We start from the raw sequence: 25,088 nt of genomic DNA, 5'->3' as shown, positions 1-25,088 counted from the left end.
ATACGGAAACCTTTCCATAATTTTGCTAGAAAAGCTACACATTTTGAGAGAATGAGTAAAAAAATGTTTTTGATTACAGTGAAATAAGTTTGGTATGGTTTTACCATGAAGATAGAAATACCTCCATGGTTTTACGATTCAAGCTTTAAAACAAAATGGCTGCCCACCATATACAATGGGGTGGCCTGTTGCAGTTTGCATAATAGAAACAGTATTAGTCTCGGCATTGTCAATCATTGTGTTCGAAAGTCTTTTAAGATTTGACCCTGACGACTCAACTCAGACGTTACATCACACCGCCTTGACGATTATTCATTTATCAACGTGGCTGGCATGATCTCGAGTGCTTGGAATTCTCCAGATTGAACTCCCGTGTCATTCGTGCATGTTTTCTTTATCATCATCAGCCGAAAGTTTGAGAGTGGGTAATGTTAACATTTTTTTCACAAAGCCTGCCGCTAACTGTCAATCTGATAAAAAAAATAATTGCGCGTGCAACGATGGGCAAAACCCGTAAGCGCATGATTTCCTCTCAGTTTTGGCTTATGGCTTTTCGCTTATTGCATAGAGAAGACACATCATGGAGTCTTCACCGCAGCTTTTACATCCATAGTGGACTTTGCTGAATACCAGTGTAGATGTGTTTTATGGAGGGTCCTCATGATGTAACAGAATTTACAGAGTGAAAACTAGAGTCGTACACAAGGTATCTCTATAGGGGTGGGAACAAAAGAAATAATGTTAAATCCGCACCATGAACTCACTGAGAAATAATTCTTATTGAATGAGGGGTCGGTGAACTGGTTTGACATTGATTGATCAAGTTGGACAGCCCGGGACAACCTGCCACTTCGGTGACACAATCCAGAAATCAAAAGCAATTCCTGTGTTGGACGGTTCCATTTATGGGAAGGTCCGATTACATAGTCGCCGAGGCTCTTAGACTTTATTTCAAGTCTGAGATAGCAGTTATTCTTCTGCATTAGCCACATGGATTAGCTATCACATGCACAACTGAGGTTAGTCTAACAAGAGGGCGCTATTTCAGGAACTAATTTATTTTGGTAGGAATGTATCGCAGACTTGGAACCGAGTCTAAGAATCTCTCTGTGCTGCGGCGGCTCGGCTATGAAACTGTCGCGGCTCGGCTTTGGCAATAATGATGGGGAAAGCTTTTCTTTTATTCAACTAGCTGATGTGTTGATCATTCTGTATGTGCTAATGCCATCAGTGGAGTGAGAAGTCTCTGATTACATTTGTTTCTCCTGCTCACGGTGGGATGAGAAGCCTTCACAAAGGCTTGAATTGAGACAAGAACACCTTGCAAGTGTTAACATTGTTTCGAATCACTTTAAAGGAACACGTTGCCTTGGATTGAACGAGTTGGTCTCTATAAAAAGCGTTTGAAACCGTTTGTTATGAAATGCATATGGTTAGAAAGATAAAAGTGGAATATAATGATCCACACAAGTATCACTCAAAATTGCACGGTTTTCATTTTACGTCGCGAACTAACACGGTCGGCCATTTATAGGAGTCAAAAATTTGACTCCCGTAAATGGCCGACCCTTAATCGACGTGGTAAAAAGAAAACCACGCAATTTGGAGGCATATTTGTGTAGATCATTGTATTCTACTTTTACAACATCTTTCTAACCATGTCGATTTTATAACAAACGGTTATAGAACGCTTTTCAAAGACCAACTCGACCGATCCAAGGCAACGTGCACTGGACACCTTTGGCATTTTGCCAAAGACCAGTATTCTCCCTTGGTTTATCCATAGAGGAAGGTCTCTGTCCTTCCTCTATGGTTTATCCATGCATATGTTGGGATTTCTTTATAACTATTATTACATTATGCAAAAAATAACGACCCTGTGAAAATGTTGACGTCGATTGGTCATTGAAAATGCAGATGATAACTTCATATGGAAGAAAGAACACCAATAAATGTGTGCTTTCAGATGCATAAGCCGCTTTAAGTCTTTAATTATTTGTGTGAGAAATTACCTCTTTCACAATAATTACGTTACTTCAAAGGGAGCCGTTTCTCACAAAACAGCTCATCCATTGTTTGTACCCTAAGTTTTTATGCTTATCATCAAAATAATGATTAATTATACCAATAGTGTCTAGTGCCTTTAAGAAAGCGAGTCCCAGTGGGCTATGATGATGTGGGTATGGTATTTGTTGGGAAATCAAGTGTGGATTGAAGTTGTCTCGTCAATTTTGTTTATGATGAGTGTCAGGTTTATCTTTAGGAGTTCATCGAACCTTATTGAACTTTCGGAAATAACATTCGTCTATTTATAGGGAGTTCGAATTGTTGTTCGGAACGTATGGCCGATCGTTGCGTTTTTGGTTGTTGTTTACTTGACTCTTGTTTTGTATTTTAACATGAATTTGGTTATTTTGGTTCTCTCGATAAAAGTTAAAGATGCTATGTCAGATTTTTGATCCCAAACAATAAAAAAAAAAGAAGATTTTTTGAGTGAATTTCAAAGAGTATCACCCACTATAACGAAAAAAAGTTTAACTTTAACTTTTAATTGTCAAGAACCATGACAAAAATTTAAAACGTTTCTTATAAAACACATAAGAATTGGTCACGTGATGTATTGTCGGGATCCCGACAAAAACTAATTTTGAGCACTCAATTACACTGCTACTAATAATTGGCGGACTTTTTCAAGCAATGGCTCAAATGAAAGCTTGTAATTTTTTCTCGACCCCCATCAAAATACCTATTGAATTTTAAATTAAAATTTTTGGGTCAAATCGGCCAAAAATCTGACATAGCATCTTTAATCGGTGCATGGAGCCAGAAATGAAACCTATAGCCACTTTTATTTATAGGCATATTTTATGAACTCAACCAAATTAAGTATTGTTTAATTTATTACCCTATTTCTGACTCACAGGTTTTAGATGGGTTGCTTTTTATATCACATCCTGTGCTTTGCTGTATTTTTCCACTCTTTCACTGTTTCGACCACGGGTTTTGAATGTGTGAATATTTTAAGGTTTTGTTCAGAGGATCGACCACACGATGGTAAACAATATTTACTTTTTGGCCCATCTCGGTAAAAACCTTTTCTTATGCCTGTTTCTACTTTTTCCCCTTTCCCCCTCGACTTTGTGGACATTAAATTGGGTGATGTTGAAAGTATTTTCTTTGCACTTCGTTTTCAAATAATCAAGTGGTATAAGAGTCATGTCGGCCAACTCTCCGAATTTTTTCAAGATATAAAAGTTTAACCCTTACGAAACCCCCTTAATTTTGCTACCTATACTTGAACTAGTGATTATCAATAATTGCCTTATTGTATTTTTTTAGTACATTATTTGTGTGGTATCTAGACAATAACCCCCCTCCCCCTCCCCCGCCCCCACAACCCCTCCATTCTGTAGTACAAAGTTTGTAAACTTTTGCACCACTCTCTGCTGCCTCCGCTTCTGGCTGGCTAACTGGGCCCCTGTCTTCATCCGCAAGGATCGAGTCTCAAAGTCAGGCTAGCTCCCCATCCGACAAGTGCCATAATGCTACTCTCAAACTTGGAAAAGTATGCTAGCGAATGTGCTTACGAACGAAAATATTGAACAATCGCTCAAACTTCGCAACATTCGCCACGAATTCACTACGTTCACAAGTCATTCTCCACCTCCTTACGAACATTAGTCACTTTACGCTGCTCTCACACGGCAAATATTATGCTATCGGAAGGAAATAATTGACAATTGCTCAAACTTCGCAACATTCGCCGTGTCTCCGTAAGCGTTGGTAACAATTTGAAAAGTTCATAAATTAAGTTCCCCACCTCCTTACGAAGATCGCTCAATTTACAAACCGGTTTTTAAATTTCAGCGATTGTTGTGAAGACGGTCATTCGGCGTGATTTTCGTAAGCATTGGTAACGTTGGTGAAGCGTGCGTAAGCGTTTACAACGTTCGTAAAGGCATTGGCAAGCGTTTGTAAGCATTCGTAATAATATTCGTAAGATATTGGTAAGGAGAGGGCCGACCGAGGACGATCGAGGGGTGAGACCAAGTGAAAATACTCACTATCCAACCGCCAGTTTGGACGAATTCAACGCGAAATTCAAATATTTATGTTCGCAAGAACATTCGCCACTCTGTGTGAGGGGTAATACGAAGTGCTTCCGTACATTCAGCGAATGTTGTGAAGACGGTAATTCGCCATCGTTTTGCGTAAGCATTTTTGGTAGCCATTGGTAAGCCATTGGTACTGTTGGTAAAGCGTGCGTATATGCGTAAGATATTGGTAAGGAGAGGTTTAAGGACGAACATATTCACTATCAAATCGCAACTTTTGGGCGAATTCATCGCGAATTTCAAACATTCATATTCGCAAAAGAGATGTGATCAGTGCCACAAATCGATGACAGAGATTAGACGTCACAAGAGGGCGCCATACTTGATGAGTGAAATAAAAGAGACTCGATGTTGCAGTTGGATCGTGTGCTGCATGCTGTATGGCCCAGTCAGCTAGAATAAGTCAGGTAAAACATGTTAATAATAATACAAGATTTATTATTCTGCTAATGGTAGGGTATCGATACATCTAGGCTGGGGTGGGGAGGTCATACAGATCATACAAATTGCGATACATTTAGGATAGAACACCATGGTGATGCTGGCCGGGTGATGGTTTGGGGAAGGGGGGGCGTGGCTACGCAGGTTTTCCGTTGATTTGAATAGGCCTGTCACTAATGCATCAAATTTAGAAATTCAGAGAGCTATCACGTTCTGTTTGGTACCTATACTTGATAAATAATGTAGTATCTAGGGATTGTATATCATGAAAAAAAGTATCGGGGCCCAGTTTAAAATAATAAAATTAAAATGGCGGAAAAAATGGGATAAATTCGCCAAAATCCCTGTCATTCTGTTCAAACAATAGCTGATCATGGCTACTTCATGCCTCGGCAGCCGATGAAAAGCATTTTAATCCCTCGACAGAACTATGACAACTTGCATTGAAGCTGAAAACTATGTTTTGGATTGGCCAATTTTCTAAATTAGATTCATTAGCGCGGCCCTAAATTTGCCTACCAAAATGCAATGGTAGTTTAAAACATCACTTTAGGGCCTACTTGTAATTCGTTTTTTTGTGAAAAAATGATGTATTGGCTAATTTCAAGCGGGAGTAACTCAGCAATGCAACATTCCCCAAAGCTTAGACATATGCCAAATTACTGCTGCTGGTTCTTTCCAGTCAATTCTTGAAATTGTCAACATCTGACTCATTTTCACGTAGCGGGTCACAAATGTGAAATGTGAACCATAAATGGTTTGATTTTCGCAATTGAAATAAAGATATGGTAAGTAACTTGGGAGATTTTAAAATCAAGGACACGTACTGTCTGAGACTGAAAGTTACTAATTAAATCCTGTATATTTTTTCCCCATAAATTTCTATTTAATTTTCAGTGTGAAGAATGGACAGGACCAGCAATAAAGTGTGCCACTTGAAATGTACAGATGCAGGGGCCACACATCAACCTGTTGTATTGACCAATCAGGAAGCAGTGATCCTTGGGCGATGTCCAATCACGGGGATTTCGGACAAGAAACTCTCACGCCAACAAGGTATTTCTTTGCATGTTATACACCTATCAATTGTAAGACGCACTACTTGACCCCCGGGGAGGGTGCGTCAAGTCTGCGTCTTTACTCTAAAAAAAGTGACAGTGGGTACGTCAAAATCTAATAGTCGTCAGTCAAAAAATCTTTAAGAGGTGCGTCGAGGTAAGTCATGTTCCGTCGATGTCCATTTCAACATGTATTTTAATTTTGTTTATTTGGTGGAGAATCAAATAATGAAGCCACCTTCCCCTCCCTGCCTTCATATGATGTTGGTCTTTGCAAACATTCCAACCTTTCAATGCCACAAACTGTGTGTTGCTCGATTTAATTAGCCGCGATCGTGATTGCGATCGTTTATTTTGCAGGAAAACACGCATCCGCTGTCGCTCATCTGTCGAGCGCAATCAACAAATTTGCGCAACAATTTTTTGCGCAATTTATAACTTGCGCCATGCAGAACAGGCAGTTCCAATTGTGTATCGGGCAATTTGAAGATTGCGCACCATCATGTACACACGTGCGTGCTGTGCTTTGAATTGTGGGTATTCGGGCCCCTCTCTGTTTTCTGTGCGTTTTAATAGCTAGTGCGCTGGGAACCACTCGTCTCGAAAATCAAGCGGTACAACCTCGAACACCTCAAATCGTGCATGCACTTGCAAAACCGCAAAACTCGCTCTCGTAGGTGTAAGGTTTAATTACTTGGTATTCACTGCGCCTGCGTAGTTTAAAAGAGATTTTATGTACGTAGGTAATGTCCGTCCGTGGTGCGTCGCTTTCCGCGATTGGTTAGTCAAAAAAATCGTTCGGAGAACCGTCCAAATCTGCAACAAGTGTGTCAATTTTTTGACTCAGGGTGGGTCTTTGGACACGCAAATCCGACTCACATGTGGACAGTGACGCACCCACCCCGGGGGTCAAGTAGTGCGTCTTATAATTGATAGGTGTATTAACCTTGTTAAAATTTTGTTAATCTACTTACGAAACACAATCAGACATCAAGGACACAACCCTTCAATCCTTTCAGTGTGAGTTTTACTATTTGCGCCTGCAGCAAGCAAGCCGCAATGCATCTTGAGAATTAAAAGTTAGTCGTGACTAGTGTCAAAGACTATTTGAGGCTTGACTAGTCGAGTAGTAAATTCCTCAAGTCACTCAGGCTTATCATGTCGGGTCATATTCTATTCAAGATTTAAAAACCAGATTTCATGTGTGATTTGTTGTAGTGGAAGTGATGGCAAATGTTGAGGAGGGTGTTTTACATCTTAAACAGGTAAGAAAACAGACACATTGACTTTATTAACCCAAATCAACTGACATTATTACAATAATTGGCCAAACGGAAAATATACCAATTAATTGCTCTGAGGAGGATGCTTACAAAAGAAGGGGATTCTTCGCTTTTGTCCAGCGAATCTCTGCTTGTACGCATGCTTTGTTACACCTAGTGCAGAAAATTAGTTCTAGCACAGTGAGAAGAGAATTGAAATTACTTGCGCACATCTTGGCGGTAAGACGAGCCATAAAAGGGGCCCAAAGTTCTCGAGCATCTGCACAAATTGTTACATTTTTTTTATATTTTTTCTTGGTGCCAGCTTAGTTCGAGTCCATCTGTAGTCGCTGGCAAGCCCCTGCAAAAGGGCGAAGAAGTGGTACTTACGCAAGGAGACAATTTCCAGCTGATGGGCAAAAAGTACGGGTACCAGGTCTCGTTCCCAGACTCCGCTCTTACAGATTCAGCGGCTGAATCTGCATCGGGTGGGAGTGGAGCCACTCTAAATGAGAGATCCAATCGCAAGCAGTCCAAGGGGAGAATTACAGATTTTCTCCAGAGGGCGACAAACAAAAGACCGCTATCGGGAGATGACCAGGACGATGAAGTGACCAGTCCTGCTAAAAAGCTTAAAGTTGATCATCCCCAAAAGGTAACAACAAAGAGAGAAAAACACACAGGAGTCAGTGACAGTGAAGATGATGAAGATGTGTCGACACCCAAAGGTAAAACAACGGCCGTCTCAACTAAAAGTGTCTTGAAGAAAAGAACGTATCAGGAGGCAATGAGTGACAGTGACGGGGAGGAAAGTACTCGCAAAACTACAAGTGAAACCTCCGTCGCCAATTCTACCATACCTTCAAAGACAAGAACACCTCAGAAGGATGATCAAAGAGCAGATAATGAAGGAAATAAGACGAAGAAGAAACCTGATAAAAAGATCCTGCAAACAGTGAACAGAACAAAAAATTACAACGGAGCAGTGAGTGATAGCGATGATGAGGGACAATCAAACGTTGTTGAGAAAGTTGGAGGAAGCTCTGGCGATGAAGCACAAACTAAAAAGACGGCATCAGGGAAGAACTATAAAGCAGCGATCAGCGATAGCGAAGATGATGATGATGATGATGATGATGAACATCTCTCGTCCGTCAAGTCCAGGCTCGCTGCTCTACAACAGAACTACAAGCAGAAGCAGATCAGCAAAGATCCACCGAGTGACAAAGCGACTAAGAAGGAAACGGGTGTGTCTGGCGAGGCAGGGAGCCAGCGAGGTAAGCCAGCGGCTGATTCAACGTGGGCGGAGCATGGCAAGTTAGTCTTGTATACCAGCAAAGGAGTGAGAGCAAGCAATAAGGTTGGTGCTTCTTTAACAGATGTCATTTCTCTGTGTTTTTCATTCCCCCCCCACAACCAAAAAAATCAATGAATACAAAATATTTGTTTCAATTTGTGTATAATGAAGACATGAAGATAGAACCAGCCGTCGATTTCACAAAGAGTTAGGACTCGTCTTATCTCGAGTTAGGACGAGTTACTTGTCCTAACTTAGGATTAATCTTAAGGTCTGCATGCTACAGTGCAGGGTTGGGACTCGTCCTAAGTCATAAGATTAATCCTAAGTTAGGAAGAGTTTTGTGAAATCGACGGCAGGGTGTTTAAAACTAATGACTCTGGACACTATTGGTAATTGTCAAAGACCAGTCTTCTCACTTGCTGTATCTCAACATATATGCATAAAATAACAAACCTGTGAAAATTTAAGCTCAATTGGTTGTCGGAGTTGCGAGATAATAATGAAAGAAAAAACACCCCTGTCACACGAAGTTGTGTGCTTTCGTATGCTTGATTTCTACTGAGACCTCAAATTCTAAATTTGAGGTCTCTAAATCAAATTCTTTGAAAACTACTTCTTTCTCGAAAACGACTTCACTTCAGAGGGAGCCATTTCTCACAATGTTTTATACTATCAACCTCTCCCCATTACTTGTTACCAAGTAAGGTTTTATGCAAATAAATATTTTGAGTAACTACCAAAAGTGTCCACTGCCTATAAAAGCAGGCTTCGGGGTCGCAAGCTTTCACGCCTTACACTCAACATTTTGTCAACAGCCTAACACATCCCTGTCTATTAATCAGTAACAGCGATGACATTCAAAAATGAAACGGACAAATTTATTTTGTTTTCAGATTGCTGGATTTGACCTGGATGGAACTATTATTACAACAAAATCTGGAAAGGTTTTTGCAAGAGATGCTGATGACTGGAGGTAGGGAACGTTTTAATTTTTGTAATGTGTACATTCTAGTTTTAAAGTAAAGGCTTGGTCACACAGGCCTCAATAATGAAAACGACAACGAGAATGATAACAATGATTGCCTCGATTGGTTGAATGAGCCTGGGCGTATTCTGAATGGAGGATTTCAACCAATAGAAAGCGTTCTCTTTGCGTCATGATCGTTATTTTTTTCGTTATCGCTACAGTGTGACTTGGCCTTAAGGTTTTTGTTGACATCATGTAAAAATCTGTGCGTATAAAGATGTACGTATTCACTTTTTTTTTTCACGCAACACTGAATGCCAAGGCAAGTTTATGACTTTATTACACATCCAACGTGTGTGCGACTAACGCCCAACACAGAACAGATCAACCACAGGACTAATTGTAATTTCCCTTATATTTGGATATTTTGGAGTTACACTTCCAGAGGTTACGATTGAGCAAGGCATGCTGGGAAAAGATGGCGCGGCGAGATGGATCAACCCTGGGAACGAGGTTGGCTCTGACGGTTTTCTGGAGCACACTGACTGAAACATTGAGCAGTACAAACAAGCTCTTCTCAGAGCCATTACTACTCACGCATAAGAGGTTTCTTACATGGTGTCACCGCAAACCTTACTTACATTTTCGTCCATTCACTGATGAGTCATTTTGTTTACATCTTTTTCGAAAGCCACCGGAAGGAATTCATTTTGACTTTCCACATTTTCTGAAAAGTGACAATATGTCGCCCCACTCCACCAGACAGAATAACCTCTACTGGTATTTTGTTGTGAAATAAATATCTTCTTTCAATATTTCTGTCAAGGAAGGTGTTTTTAAAAACTGAAAACATTTTATCTAGTCACCCGGGTCAGGTGATTTCCAGCTTTGTGCGATCTTTCTTACATAGTAAGATAAATTTACTTTAAATTTTCAGGATTATTTACCCTGAAGTACCAGGAAAGCTGAAGAAACTTCATTCTGAAGGATACAAAGTAAGTTCCATGAAAAATCAGTTTTCCTAATTTTCTGTCCATTGAAACGCAATGTCATATATGAGACAAAAATCCATGAGAAGTTATTTAAAGTTGCCTAGAAGTGGTATTTTGTCAAAATAATGCTTTTGTCACTAAAATATGTGTTTTGATGAGTGGAATATGAATAAACGATTAACTAAGGTTTTAAAGAATTAGTTTCCATGTTATTTACAAATTTGAAAATAAGCCCGACCTGAGGGGGTGTGTTCTCGACGTCAATCGAGGCGCAATGAATCGCATACAGTGCCGACACAACATAGTGTCGCTTGGCGCAAGCTAAAAACATGCCCTCAAAGTTGAAACAATACCTGATTTTTCACGTTAGGCAAATGCTCCAATAGGTTTGTTACGACTTCCCTCTAGCTGGAAAAATTGTTGGGATGGCGTCATGTTTTAGAAAAGAACTTTTCTCTTCATGTCAAAATGTGTAGTGTATTCCGGATTCTCGAAGCACGACGGCTCAAAGTGTTTGCTGCACAGCGCTGGAAAATACTTGCAAACTGACCCTATCTTTAGTTGTTTTGCGGCATCCAGCAGCAATACACCTGGTCGACATGGCCGGAAAAATGCAAGAAATAAACCTTTTTCAAAACCTACAAACTCACGACTAGGACTTGAATGTACTTGCATGTACGTGTGTTCGATGTTCGATCGAGTCAAAGTCTGTCTCAATTGACGTCACAAAAGGGGTAGGCGGAGTCACCCTCACACAATTTTTTTATATTTTATTATCATATAAATCGTGAAAAACAATTACTCAAACAATTATTTCATTGTTGTTCAGAAACATATACTTACATGTAGATACATATACTGTGTGAAGAAAACAAAATAATATTTCCAGGTGACTTTAAAGGCAGTGGACACTGTTGGTAATTGTCAAAGACTAGCCTTCACAGTTGGTGTATCTCAACATATGCATAAAATAACTAACCTGTGAAAATTTGATCTCAATCTGTCATCAAAGTTGTGAGATAATAATGAAAGAAGAAAACACCCTAGTAACACGAAGTTGTGCGTTTAGATGGTTGATTCGAGACCTCAAGTTCTAAATCTGAGGTCTCGAAATCAAATTCGTTGAAAATTACTTCTTTCTCAAAAACTACGGCACTCAGAGGGAGCCGTTTCTCACAAAGTTTTATACTACCAACCTCTCCCCATTACTCATCACCAAGAAAGGTTTTATGCTAATAATTGTTTTGAGTTATAACTACCAATAGTGTCCACTGCCTTTAAAGGTAGGGTCGTACATTGGTTTGTATACCCCAAATTAACAGCCATGACAACTTTCTTGCTTTTGAAGCACTACAGCTGTTGACAAAATTATTTTAAGAAAGGATTCCCTTTCAGTAATATGGTTTTGACAATTCCATCCTCCACCCCCAACCCCCCCCCCCTCCCCGAAAACAAAAAACACAAAAAACTTTCACCTCACTAAGGGTGGATTGATTCAATATTCATGAAAAAATCAACATGAAAATTCTGCGATCGTTTATTCTGCTGAAACTTACACATTTGACTTTGATTATCAAGTTTTGTGCTTGACCGTTCCCTAGCTCCTGTTTTAAAGCAACTGCAAAGTTGCCTATCTGCATGTAGCTCTGCAATAGAATTGGTTTATATTTAATTCTTTTTATCTTTATCTTTATTTATCCATTTCAGATAGTGCTTTTTACCAATCAGGTGAGTGAGAAATAAGTGTAAAAAAACTGGTATACTAATAAAAAAAGACTAATTTAATTATTTAAAATGCTCCAGATTGCACAGTAGAACTTTGGCAGCCAAACATAAACATCTAGTAAAAAACATTCAGAGAACCTCTTTTTAAAATTGTACGATCTTCAGCCAATCTTGGGTCTAGAATACCCCACAGTTTTTTAAAAAAACATGAGGAAAACTCCAGCATGTTACAAAACCAAAATTTTGTATTTACTTCTCATGCATAGGTTTTGAACAGCCATACCATTCAGGGCTCAAATTTAGGAGAAAAATCTACAAGACTGATTTACAAAATTCTCCATGCTCAAGCTCCCTTGTATCTTGTTAATTTGATTCACTTACAATATGGTATTTCTGATGCACACAGCCATCGACTCCGCTCCTCATCAGACTTGACCCGGCTCTCCATTCCTAGATCCAAAAGCAAAGCCGGGGACACAGCCTTCGCGGTTGCTGCTTGTGGAATGCGCTGCCAGCGAATCTGAGAGGGGCTGCATCGTTGGCTGTGTTGTAAGACATTTTTATTTCCAGAACCGTCCTAATTTGCTCCTCTTTTTGTTTCTCTTTTGTGCCTGTCGTTGGTCTGGTTTTGTTTTTGTTCTTATGTTGCCCTCCCTTTGTTAATGTTAGGCACTCTGTTCTTTGTATAGCGCCGTATAAATGCTTTGTATTATTATTATTATTATTACTACTAAGACCACAGGGCTTGTTGCTCAAAATATTTACTGGACGAGAATTGTTTGTACATGATTAGAATCAAAATCAGAAAGAAAAAAATCTGAGTCATGACAACATGCATTTAAACGCACTAAGACATCTGTATAGAAGATTTAATCTCAATCGTCTTTGTGGGTATTAAGTATAATACTTCATTCATAAATACCTCGGACAGTTTCGCTATTCCTATTGGTGGAGAGCGCGTCACGTGGGTGTGTATAAACCCTTGTTTATGACCGGTAAAAAATGTTGAAACATGGGCGTGACACGTGAGCCTTGCACCTGTGCTCTTAAGACAGTTTCTTCATTCCTATTGGTCGAGAGCAACAGCGGGGACAGCTGTGCCACATCACGCGATTCGCGCGACGTGCGCGACGCGCACAGCATTCACTTATAAGGAGTTGTTTACCCGAGGAAGGCGGAGGTCTCTGCCATTTCATAGCTGGAGGGGTGTTGTATTAAAAGAAATCATTGAACAATTATAATTTTTGCATTTATTTTACTCTTTGACCAAAAGTGTTGATGTTTTTTGACCGAAAAGGTATTTATGAATGGGAATCAAAGTGTGTTGAATCGGTTTTCAACTAGTGGTTTAAACCTGCCGAGGCCTGGTTCTTGATAATTTACCTCGGCTTCGTCTCCGTAAAGTTATAAAGAACCATGCCTCTACCCCACATTCCCTTATTACTCACGAGTTAAAATATATGTTCTCATTTTAACATGATTTGTTTCTTTTCAAGTAGGCCTATTACACAATTATCAGGTATTGTTACTTTATCGAAAAAAAACAAGACCATCGCACATGTTGTCTGGTCATTAGTTTACTGGCCTGACATTAAAACCACATGCCTTGGGCCTGTGGTCCAATTTAAACTGTTTTATTTGTTTGTAATAACTAAAACCATCCCGTTGTCGTGGCTGAGTGGTTAAGAGCACCGAATTCAAACTCTGCCGTTTCTGATCAGCAGAGTGTGGGTTCGAATCCCTAGCCGTGACACTTGTGTCCTTAAGCACCATTGGCTCATCCTTCGGATGGGACGTAAAGCCGTTGGTCCCATGTGTTGTGTAACGCATGTAAAAGAACCCAGTGCACTTATCGAAAAGAGAAGGGGCACGCCCCGGTGTTCCTGGCTGTGGCTGCTGTATGCGCAGTAGCACCTTGTAAACCCTTATAAGGTGCTAAATAATTGGGTCTCAGAATTCATCACTGTAATAACCTATCTTTCTGGAAGTTTGTATATACTCAGCGCCTTGAGTACCTTGTTTGGTAGATACGTGCGCTATATAAGACTTCGATATTATATTATTATTATTATTATTATTAAACACAGCTTGGAATCGGTAAAGGGAAGTTGAAACTGACTAACTTCAAACGGAAGGTTCTTGGAGTTCAGAGTAAGATTGGGGTCCCTCTCCAGGTAAGACTTGCTAGATTTCTGAGATAGATTCCTCTACTCGACCTCTACTCACACCCCCCCCAAAATACCTGCCAAAACCAGCCCCCATTGAACTCAATCAATACTGATTGAAATCGAGGTGTGGGTGCGAATCCTGGCTGTGACACTTGTTTCCTTGAGCAAGATGCTTCACTAAAGGTGTTTCTCTTCACCTAAGGGTTAAAGAGCCAATAAAGGATGATCTCAATATGTCAACTTTTACCCTTTTTATGACCAAATAGACATCGCAGATACCGGTTAATAACCATTTTACTCTCAAAATTTGCATTTAGTAATAAATAACTCGAGTAAAAAATGCACCCGGCTATGGGCTTTTTCAGCCGGGAGTCAAAAACGGCTTATCTATTATAATGACCCTGGACGCAAGTGACCATTTTCCCCTATTGGTTTTGAACACAGTTCTCCAGCTTTCGCATTTCCACACCAAATAGCTACCACTGACGTCACGATTCCTTTGTCGTGCGGGCTTGTTTGACCCCATGTTTTTCAGAAATTTGGCTTGGAGCGTTCTGGAGAAAAAAACATTTTTACCATGTTTAACGTGAGGTAAGAGACTCGTTATAATTTTTATGTTTCTTGGATGGACTGGATGCAGCTGTTAGAAAACTTTATTGGCTGTGTAAATAACGGGTACCTGTGTAGAGGTTGATATTTTGTTTTAAGAAGCCTCTGGAGCGCAATGGCAGGGCTGTATAGCACTCCCCAGGGAGCTGAGAAAGATTAAAGGATTATTCATAAATACCTCAGACAGTTTCGCTATTCCTATTGGTGGAGAGCGCATCACGTGGGTGTGTATAAACCTTTGTTTATGACTGGTAAAAAGTGTTAATTCATGAGCGTGACACGCGACCTTGCACCTGTTCTTAAAAGACAGTTTCTTCATTCCTATTGGTCGAGAGCAAAGGCTGAAACAGTTGTGCCGCATCACGCGATACTTGCGACGCGCACAGCATTCCCTTATAAGGAGTTGTTTCAGAAGGGCGGCAGAGGGCTTTACCATTTCATAGCTGGAGGGGTGTTGTGCTGAAAGAATCATTTGAAAATTATAATTTTTGCATTTATTTAACTCTTTGACCAAAAAGTGATTATGTTTTTGACTGAAAAGGTGTTTATGAATGGGAATCAAAGTGTGCTGAATCGGTTTTTAACTAGTGGTTTAAACCCGCCGAGGCCTGGTTCTGTATAATTTACCTCGACTTCATCTCGGTAAAATTATCAAGAACCAGGCCTTGTTGGGATTAAACCACTAGTTGAAAACCTCTTCACCACACATTGATTCCCTTACAATGACCAGCTATATGACATTGAGCCCTGAATTTGACTTTGGTCTCTTTCTTTAACAGGCTTTTATTGCCACCAGTGGAGGGATGTTTCGCAAACCAGTCACCGGCATGTGGACCCGACTCTGTGACCAAAGTAATGATGGAATCAAGATACACAAAGATTCTAGTTTTTATGTTGGAGGTAAACGTTGGATAAAATCTTATTTTAACAATAATAAATAATAAAACTGCATTTATATGGCGCTTAATTGAGAGTGTAGTGTTGTTTGCGTTATCGGTGCCCATGCAAAAACATTTGTAATATGTTTGCATGATGAACTGTGTTTTAGGTTGCACAATTAATGTCTGACGTCCAAAACCATACACCCAAAAATGTATACTGCCATGAAACTTTGGGTGCGTTCCAGTGAGCCCCTGACAAGAGCTAAACGAACGATCACTCACTGTTCTCGTAGTGACGTCATGTACCTGGGGCCAGCCCCCAAGTGACCAACTCCACAAGTAGGCACTTGGGGCTGTCCCGGGTGAGCCCCTGGAATGACGTCAAAGCTATTTGAACGCTCCATTATTCCAGTTTATATTTAGTAGCTTCTTACAGGTAAGATTTGAAACATGGAGCTCTGAATCTGTTTGATTCTTTGATTCTGATTGTGTGATTGATTTACAGATGCTGCGGGTCGACCTGTTGATTGGGTACCAGGGAAGAAGAAAGATTTTTCTTGCAGTGATCGATTGGTAAGGATAAGAGATTTCGGAGGGGTTTGGAAGATTGTAAAATTACTTCCATCTGCCTTTTGAATGCAATCAAAGATGCAGTCTTCACAATGGCTGGATAGCCAGTTAGGATCAAGTTATCGAATTGCGTTAAGGCCATTGGACACTTTTTGGTTTTCCCGTTATTTTCTACCGACTCGGATGGCGGGTTGAGCCTTAATTTTCACATGTTTGTTATTTTATATATAAGTTGTAATACACGAAGTGTGGGGCTTTGGACTGTTTACCTAAAGTGTCCAAAGCTTTAAGTGTAATTTGAATTCTGAGGGAACAGACACCTACATGTAATTCCATCATTTTTCTTTTCTGTTCAATCACAGCCAAATCATGTTGGTAAGTCATTGCGACGCATGCCAAAGCTATTTGTTCAAGCTAGACCAAACCCATTTTACAAAATATTTTTTTGTGGGACTAATTCAAACATTTTAGAACTATTGACCCAGCCTTTAGGAAAATTGCATCTTCTGTGTGGCTTTCTAACATTTCCCAGAATTCTCCCTGGTGCTTTGTTTCCTTGGAATTGGCTTGGACTCAAAAGTTTGAAAAATTCTCATGTAAAGAAAACAAATTTTTAATCTGTGTTTTAAATAAAAAAAAAAAAAGTTAAACTATATTTCTCTTCTTGTTTCCCCCTCTCTCTCTCACTTCTTTGTCACAGTTTGCATTGAATCTTGGTCTAACATTCCATACACCAGAGGAGTTCTTTATGGGACGGAAGAAAAACAAATTCAATCTGCCTGAATTTGACCCGGTATGTAATTGTTACAAAATTCTGCTCAAGGTGGACATTGTTACATTTTAAATATTTGTTTAGAGAGGGGCTCCTTTGAATACAGTCAACCCTCAATATCAATAACAATATTAATATTATGCAGTTCTTGTATAGTGCGTTATACAATAGAGTTTCAATATGCGCTTCCTTTATTAAAAAGATTTAAATTTAGATCTATATTGCTCTAGCGTGGTGCATGTACAGTCTGACATTGTTGGGAAGAGAGTTCTCTAGTTTTGGTGAAGCATATTGCAAGGAACATTGACCCTAGAACTTTGTGTGGACTAAATTCACTGTAAGAAGACCCTTCGAACTTGAACATACATAACAATTCAGGCATGCTATTTGAAATACCACGCCTGAAAGCTTGTGTATCTTTGCTATTCTAATGTTTTGTTGCGTTGTAGAGGAAGCTATCATCAACTGGTCCCCTGCTGACGCCATCTTCTGCTCAGATTCCAGCGCAGGGACATTCACAGGAGGTGAGGAACCAGTGACTTTTTCCAGGGCGATTGTAAAGGGGGAGCCAATCTTACATTAGAGGGCATTTGGGTGTTTTCCTTCACTTCTGTCCCCTTTGGTTTTCAAAGTCTTTTAGATTTTGTTTTAAAATCATTGCCAGAATTTCACATTAGTGTTGGTTGTTTTCAATATGTTATCAAAAAGTCTGGTTTTGACAGCTAACCAGGTCCTAATTTTATAATGGTGTAGCAGAAAATTACCAAAAGTGTCCAATGTCTTTAACAGCGTTATGAAATTAGCCACTTATTTATTCACTTGTGATAAATCTTGACCGTACCATTTTGGGAGTTGGGTAACCCTGGCGGCCTTACACTTTCGTATTCTACTATAGTGACATCCTGGATATCAGGGTCCATTTCTTGGGCAGAAAATTTTCAAAGCTTCATAACTCAAATCTTACCTGCAAGAAACAACTAATTCCAACAGATTCACATTCCATGGCAGCATATTTTTTTCTGCAGTCGGTTTTGATCGTCATATATTCTTCACAAATCCATCATTTTCATGAAATAATGCAGCTCCCAATGTTAAGAAATTCAAATTTTTGTTCGTACTCTCACAGTCTGCCGTGTGTACGCAAGACGCACGACACGCAAATCTTGCGTTGCGTTTGCGTGTTAAACGCTGTGCAGTCAAGATACGGTGACCCAGAATTCATGCGTCTTGCATCTTGCGTCTTGCACGCGAATGTATACGCGTACGCACGGCAGCAGACAATTTTGTTAGCGTTGGGAGCTGCATTATTTCACGAAAATGACGGATTTGTGAAGAATATATGACGACCAAAACCCACCGCAGAAAAATGTAAGCCGCCATGGAATGTGAACCTATTGAAATTAGTGGCTTGTTGCAGGTAAGATTTGAGTTATGAAGCTTTGAAAATTTTCCGCCCCAGAAACGGGTCTTAACAGTTAGGACTCTGTATCTACTGGTGTACAGAGAAAGAGTCATATATAGGGCTAGGAGTTGGGGTGCTATGTTTAAACGACTGATTGATCCTTTGCTTGGCATTTATTCTTTTCATTATTTCAGGTCATTGTACTGTCAGGATTTCCAGCTTGTAAGTATTCAACTTTGAATTATGGCACCAATAAAAATATCCTCATTCTTTTGGCTTCTATTTTTTATTTTGTGTTATTCTGAACGATTACAAAACTAATGTCTGGAAAGGTCTTGAAACAAGACCCCCACAATGAGTCTAGAAAGTTGAGGCCTGGAAACAGGCAAGACCTCCACAAGTTGGGTATTGAGACCTTCAAAACACAACGTCACATACTTGTGACTGGTCCCTGCTCATTTCTTCTAAGCAGAAAAGTGAAAATATAAAATTTTGCAATTTGCACAGATACTCGTCACAATCCAAGATATTTTTTATTTGAAGTAGAGAAACGTTATTAGTGAATCTAATTTTTTCTCGGCCATTATTTTAGAAACTTTTACAACGTGAAGTTTGCTACTGTATTTATTGTGACTTCCCTTTCATACAGCCGGCAAAAGTAGCTTCGTCAAGAAGCATCTACTGCCCCACAAATATGTCCACATCAACAGGGTGAGTACAAGCATTTGAGTGTAAGAGGGGAGAAGGGGAAATAATAATAACAAAGACATTTGTAAAGCGATTAATGCGCATAAATGAAGTTTGCAAGTAAGCAGATTACAAATAAGCACCCTCAAACAAGTTGGGTTTTGAACAAAGACTAAAAAACTGTGTAAAGAACTAGCCTGGGGAATATGCACAGGAAGACTATTCGGAAGAAAAGGTGCAGCCTATTGAGAAAGATGTTTGACCATAAAAAATGGAAGAAGCTCTTGTAGTTTTGGTGAGCAATGACTGTTGAGATGATCAAATAGTCTGAGTAGGGTAATAATCATGAACTAGTCCTAGGAGTTATTAAAAACTTAAAGCGTCAACAAAAAAACAGTCAGCGACTGATTTTTTAGGATCACACTGCGCCTGAGCTAAGGCAATCTGGAACTTTTCAGCCGGCAATTGTTTACAACCTTTTAAGACAATTTGAAACAGTAGTGCTCGAAAAAATTAAAAGTCGCAAGAGTAGAAGATTTTCAACTTGTACGACATGATCCCGATGGTCGGGATACAAGCGCAGGCGCACGATTTCTCAGTTGTTGTGACCTGAGCATATTTTGTCTTCGCGTTGCCTACGACTTGTTGCGGGCGCAAAGAAATCATAGGTCAACCTGAAGCCAGCTTAAGGCTTGTCCTAAGTTAGGATGAGAAACTCTGTATGTATCCAGGGCCCCCAAGGCAGAACAGTTTCATCGACAACTAACGGGGCTACCCTGTTTTTTTTTAATTTTTAATTTTTTTTTATGCAAGTCGCCTGACACACAAAGCCTGAAGGCCACTTCAAGGTGTGGGCTACATTTATATTTTCCAGAGGCCGATGCCACCTACTCCTAGGGCTGAAACAGGGTTACCCCTTTCACAGTCCGTACGAATGTAGGTTTGGGTATCATCAATTCGAAGCCTGGCCGGTAGAGCAGAAAGCACTAATTTTATGTGCTCTTAACCGCTCGGCCATGACACTGCCACTGGTAAATAAGACAAAATAAATAAATAAATAAATGACATACATTGAGGCCTTCTTGTTTCCCACCAGGACACCATGGGTACATGGCAGAAGTGTGTAGCAACAACAGAGTCGGCCTTGTCCAAAGGTCAGAGCGTTGTAGTGGACAACACCAACCCAGATCCTGAATCCAGACAGAGGTATGTCAACATTAGACTTGTGGACAAGTTGTTAATGGTCTGCCAGGGTGAGATAGTCGAGTTGTGGCGGTGCTCTCGCGGGAACTGCTGGTTGCGACTTCTACTCCCCATTAAATGTGACCGTAGTCGTGAGAGCAGTAGTCTCGTCTCGCGAGAATATGGCAGGAATAGAATAAAGATTCGGAACAAAGTTTGAATGCTATCACCTTGACAGACATTTAAAGACTTGTCCACAAGTCTACGACAACATTTGAATACATTTTGTATCCCAGAGGGTACAGCATTCCTTTAATAACAACAACTTCAAGGTACTGGACACTTATTGGTATATGTCAAAGACCAGTCTACTTGGTGTATCTCAACATATGCACAAAATAACAAACCTGTGAAAATTTGAGCTCAATCGGTCTTCGAAGTTGCAAAATAAAAATGGAAGAAAAAACACACCGTGTCACACGAAGTTGTGTGCTTTCAGATGCTTGATTTTGGGACCTAAAAATCTAATTATGAGGTCCCTAAATCAAATTCATGGGAAATTACTTCTTTCTCGAAATTTACTTCAAAGGGAGCTGTTTCTCACAATGTGTTATACTATTAACTGCTCCCTTAGTAACTTTTCATGCGTACAATTGTTTTGAGTAATTACCAATAGTGTTCAGTGCCTTTGATATACAAACACTGAAACAACAAGCAAACAGACGCACAAAATACACAACAAACAAACAAAACAACCAAGCCAATACAAAACAAACATACAGAAGACAACCAGCCAGGCAGACAAAAAGCAACCATTGCCTCTACAAAACAAACATACAGAAGACAACCAGCCAGGCAGACAAAAAGCAACCATTGCCTCTACAAAACAAACATACAGAAGACAACCAGCCAGGCAGACAAAAAGCAACCATTGCCTCTACAAAACAAACATACAGAAGACAACCAGCCAGGCAGACAAAAAGCAACCATTGCCTCTACAAAACAAACATACAGAAGACAACCAGCCAGGCAGACAAAAAGCAACCATTGCCTCTACAAAACAAACATACAGAAGACAACCAGCCAGGCAGACAAAAAGCAACCATTGCCTCTACAAAACAAACATACAGAAGACAACCAGCCAGGCAGACAAAAAGCAACCATTGCCTCTACAAAACAAACATACAGAAGACAACCAGCCAGGCAGACAAAAAGCAACCATTGCCTCTACAAAACAAACATACAGAAGACAACCAGCCAGGCAGACAAAAAGCAACCATTGCCTCTACAAAAATGAGAAACAACAAGTAACCTGAAATTGCTGAAACTTATTCAAAATATTTTCAGTTAATAAGGCAGTTGAGTATACATAAAAGTAAACGGGTTTCAAATGTAAAAATCCTCATCATTTTTTAATATTCTGATTGGTATTTTTGATATCAGATATACAGCGTGTGCAAAGAAAGCCGGTGTCCACTGCCGATGTTTCATTTTCGATGTAAGCTTTACGCATGCAAGACATAATGAAAAGGTAAGTCCGTCCATATATTTTTTTAATACATCCGACAAGCCCAGAATATAAAGTGTTGGCATGAAAAGTTACCTGAAAGGCGCTGGACACTATCGGTAATTGTCAAAGACCAGTCTTAATTCTCACTTGCTGTATCTCAACATATGCATAATATAACAAACCTGTGAAAATTTGAGCTTGTTTTGGTCGTTGGAGTTGCGAGATAACTATGATAGAAAAAAACACCCTTGTCACATGAAGTTGTGTGCTTTCAGATGCTTGATTTCGAGACCTCAAATTCTAAATCTGAGGTTTCGAGATCAAATTTGTGGAAAAATTACTTCTTTTTCGAAAATGACTTTACTTCAGAGGGAGCATTTGCATTTGAAATTTTTAATTTGTTTGTAGAAAATTTCAGTATATATATATATTTTTTTTTAATTGCAGATTTGTTATCAACATGCAACATTTTTTTTCCCTCTTAAACTAACTGTTAATTAGCTGCAATTTTAGGCTCAGTTGGGTTATGATTTACATATCAAGATTTTATTTTCGTTTTTCATTTGACAATTTCTTTGTTGTCTTGTGTCTGTTCGGGTAGTTTCGAGGGATGACAGCGGCAGGGAAGAACCATGCCATGGTCAGCGATATGGTGTTCCACTCCTACAAGAAGAAATACAAAGAGCCCACACCAGCCGAAGGATTCCATGCCATCGTTCATGTCAACTTTGTACCCTCATTCACAGACACCAAAGAAGAAAAACTATATAGAATGTTTCTGTTGGAGAAATAGGGCCCGTTTGATGTGGGACTGCTCTATATTTTGAAACCTATATGCTCCCACAACACTATATTGCAAGAAAAAAACCTGATGATATTGACACGATAGAGAATTAGGGTGAGGGTTAGGATTAGGGTTTCTGAATTCCTCGAACATTTCAAACGATACAGACGTAAACAACAATTTTTAAGAATTGATACAAGATAAAGTGCAAATTAGAGCCAACACCAGCCGAAGGATTTCATTCCACTGTTCATGTCAACTTCGTACCCTCATTCACAGACCCCACAGAAGAAGAGCTGTATAGAATGTTTCTGTTGGAGAAACAGGACCTGTTTGATAATGATTATAAGAAATAATAATACTGGCTTCTTGTATAGCTCACATATCCGTCACTCAGTGACACTTCATGCGCTTTAAAGCCATTATACACTTTCGGAACAGAAAAAAAAAAAAAAATCACAGATTTACAAATAACTTACAGGGTTTACAGAAGGTAATGGTAAAAGACTTCTCTTGAAATGTTATTCTATGAAATGCTTTACATTTTGAGAAAACATTAAAACAATTATCAACGTCTCGACTATGAGAATTACGGATTTATAGTAAACACATGTCATGACACTGCGAAACGTGTGTAAACAAGGTAGGGTTTTCCCGTGATTTTTTCCCGACTCCGATGACCGATTGAGCCTAAATTTCCACAGGTTTGTTATTGTTATTGTTAAGTGTGGGCCTTGGATATACTGTTTACTGAAAGTATCCAAAGGCTTCAATAGATGTTAAATTTTCATTAGGTAAAGATTTACAATTTTGGTTTTACACTTCCGCCGATGTGTGTAAGCACTGTATACTCCAAAGTAATTTCCAAAGTTTTGTGAAAAAAGGTCTTTATGCAAATTCAACATCTATGAAATCTATTTTATCGTTGCGGTACCCACTGCAAAAACATAGGATTCCAACTGCCTCTAGCTACTGAGCAATCGCACGGGTTCGAATCCCACCCGAGTAATAAACCTTGGGTAGGAATTTTTTCACAGTATACAGTGCTTACACAAATAACAGAAACAATCTCATCTGAAACGCCCTTTTGATTAGAAATCATTTTAAAAAATTGAAACGTTTCATGCATGAATTAGTATGGGGTAGTTTATTTGTTTGATTTTTGAAGAATATTTGGACATTTGATAAGGGCTGACCTTTCAACGTAACCTTGGGCATCTGTGTAAAAAAAAAAATAGTGGTATTATTTTTCATGTTATTGAGTAGCCATCAAACATGTACATGTGTAGTTGTGTTTGACAGCGAAATATAAAAAAAAATTCTTGTAAGAGAGAATTATAGTTATGCTGTACCGAGGTTAGGATAATTTCTCTACTGCCCTCTTGTGTTCAGTGACTGCCATGACTGATGGTTTTAACCTACAAGAAGTGTTTGTCTTTGTCTCCATTTACAAACTATAAATAACAAGATTTTGATAATTCTTTAGAACCTTTTTCAAATTTTGTAAAGGATGACCTTCCGTGCCTTCAGACACAACTAGCTAAGCACAACAAAATTATACTTACCATTTACCAACTAAGGTTACCAACAAAAAATACCTTTTCACAAGAATAATAATAATAATAATAAGACTTGTAATGCGCACATATCCACCCTGCTGGGTGTTCAAGGCGCAGTAAAACCAAAAACAAAACAAAAACAAAACACAACACAAAGAAAAAACAGACACAACAAAATTAGTCATTGAAAACCTGTGACATAAGATAAGTTTTGAGAAGAGACTTGAATTTTGCAGTACAAAGACAAGATCGAAGATTAAGTGGTAGAGAGTTCCAGATGCGTGGCGCGGCTGAAGAAAAAGACCTGTCACCCCATGAGTGTCGAGACTTGGGTTCAATGAGGAGAAGCATAGAACTTGATCGAAGATTCCTTGATGGAGTGTAAACTTGAAGCAGTTCAGAAATATAGTGGGGAGCCTTGCCATTAAGAGCTTTGTGGACAATGAGTATCAGCTTGAAGATGATTCGTTGAGAGATAGGGAGCCAGTGTAGTTGTTTCAGAATGGGGGTGATAGAACAGGATTTTCTAGACAGTGTCACAATGCGGGCAGCAGTATTTTGGAGCCGTTGAAGTCGGGAAATCTGGTTGTTAGGAAGACTGTAGAGAAGAGCATTGCCGTTGTCAAGACGAGAAGTAACAAATGCGTGAATGACCTTTTCAGTGGCACTTTTGTCCAAGTACTTGCGAATCTTACCTATATTCCTGATGTGATATGATGATAAACGAACAATGTTGTTGATGTGTGGCTGAAGTGTCATCGATGAATCAAAAATAACACCTAAGTTCCGAGCTTTCAGCGAGGGAGCTATCCGAGCATCACCGATGGAGATGTATGGCACTGAAACCTTAGTTAACTGTTGACGTGACCCAAATAGAAGGAACTCTGTCTTATCATCATTTAACTTCAGGAAGTTTTGTTGTGTCCAACGTCGAATCTCTTGGATGCATTTCTCAAGTCTTGCAATAGATGCATTGGCGTTTTCTTGAGAAGATTTAAACGTGATGTATAGCTGAAGCATTTATCCTGCTTATTGTTGCTTAGTAGAAATCTTTTCAGCGATATTTACTGCTAATGTAGATCTATGAAATTGATACTTCATGCA

The 25,088-nt window shown here is 39.4% G+C and overlaps 1 protein-coding gene across 1 annotated transcript; it reads left to right on the top strand.

The window, feature by feature from the left end:
* Nucleotides 1–4,386: 4,386 nt before the first annotated feature.
* On the top strand, nucleotides 4,387–24,161 carry LOC139934997 (uncharacterized). Its single transcript, XM_071929438.1, has 17 exons — nucleotides 4,387–4,522; nucleotides 5,454–5,612; nucleotides 6,833–6,879; nucleotides 7,202–8,236; nucleotides 9,070–9,149; nucleotides 10,081–10,138; nucleotides 11,843–11,863; nucleotides 13,948–14,034; nucleotides 15,417–15,537; nucleotides 16,024–16,091; nucleotides 16,789–16,881; nucleotides 17,310–17,384; nucleotides 18,457–18,484; nucleotides 18,912–18,973; nucleotides 20,046–20,155; nucleotides 21,575–21,662; nucleotides 22,243–24,161. Exons 2-17 carry the CDS (start codon nucleotides 5,462–5,464, stop codon nucleotides 22,432–22,434), a joined length of 2,316 nt encoding a protein of 771 aa, XP_071785539.1. The 5' UTR covers nucleotides 4,387–4,522; nucleotides 5,454–5,461; the 3' UTR covers nucleotides 22,435–24,161.
* Nucleotides 24,162–25,088: the final 927 nt, after the last annotated feature.

This window comes from Asterias amurensis, chromosome 3 (genome assembly GCF_032118995.1).
Source record: "Asterias amurensis chromosome 3, ASM3211899v1".
Classification (NCBI taxonomy): Eukaryota; Metazoa; Echinodermata; class Asteroidea; order Forcipulatida; family Asteriidae; genus Asterias; species Asterias amurensis.
The sequence above is the reverse complement of the archived record's forward strand: the minus strand, read 5'-3'. Positions and strand labels throughout refer to the sequence as shown.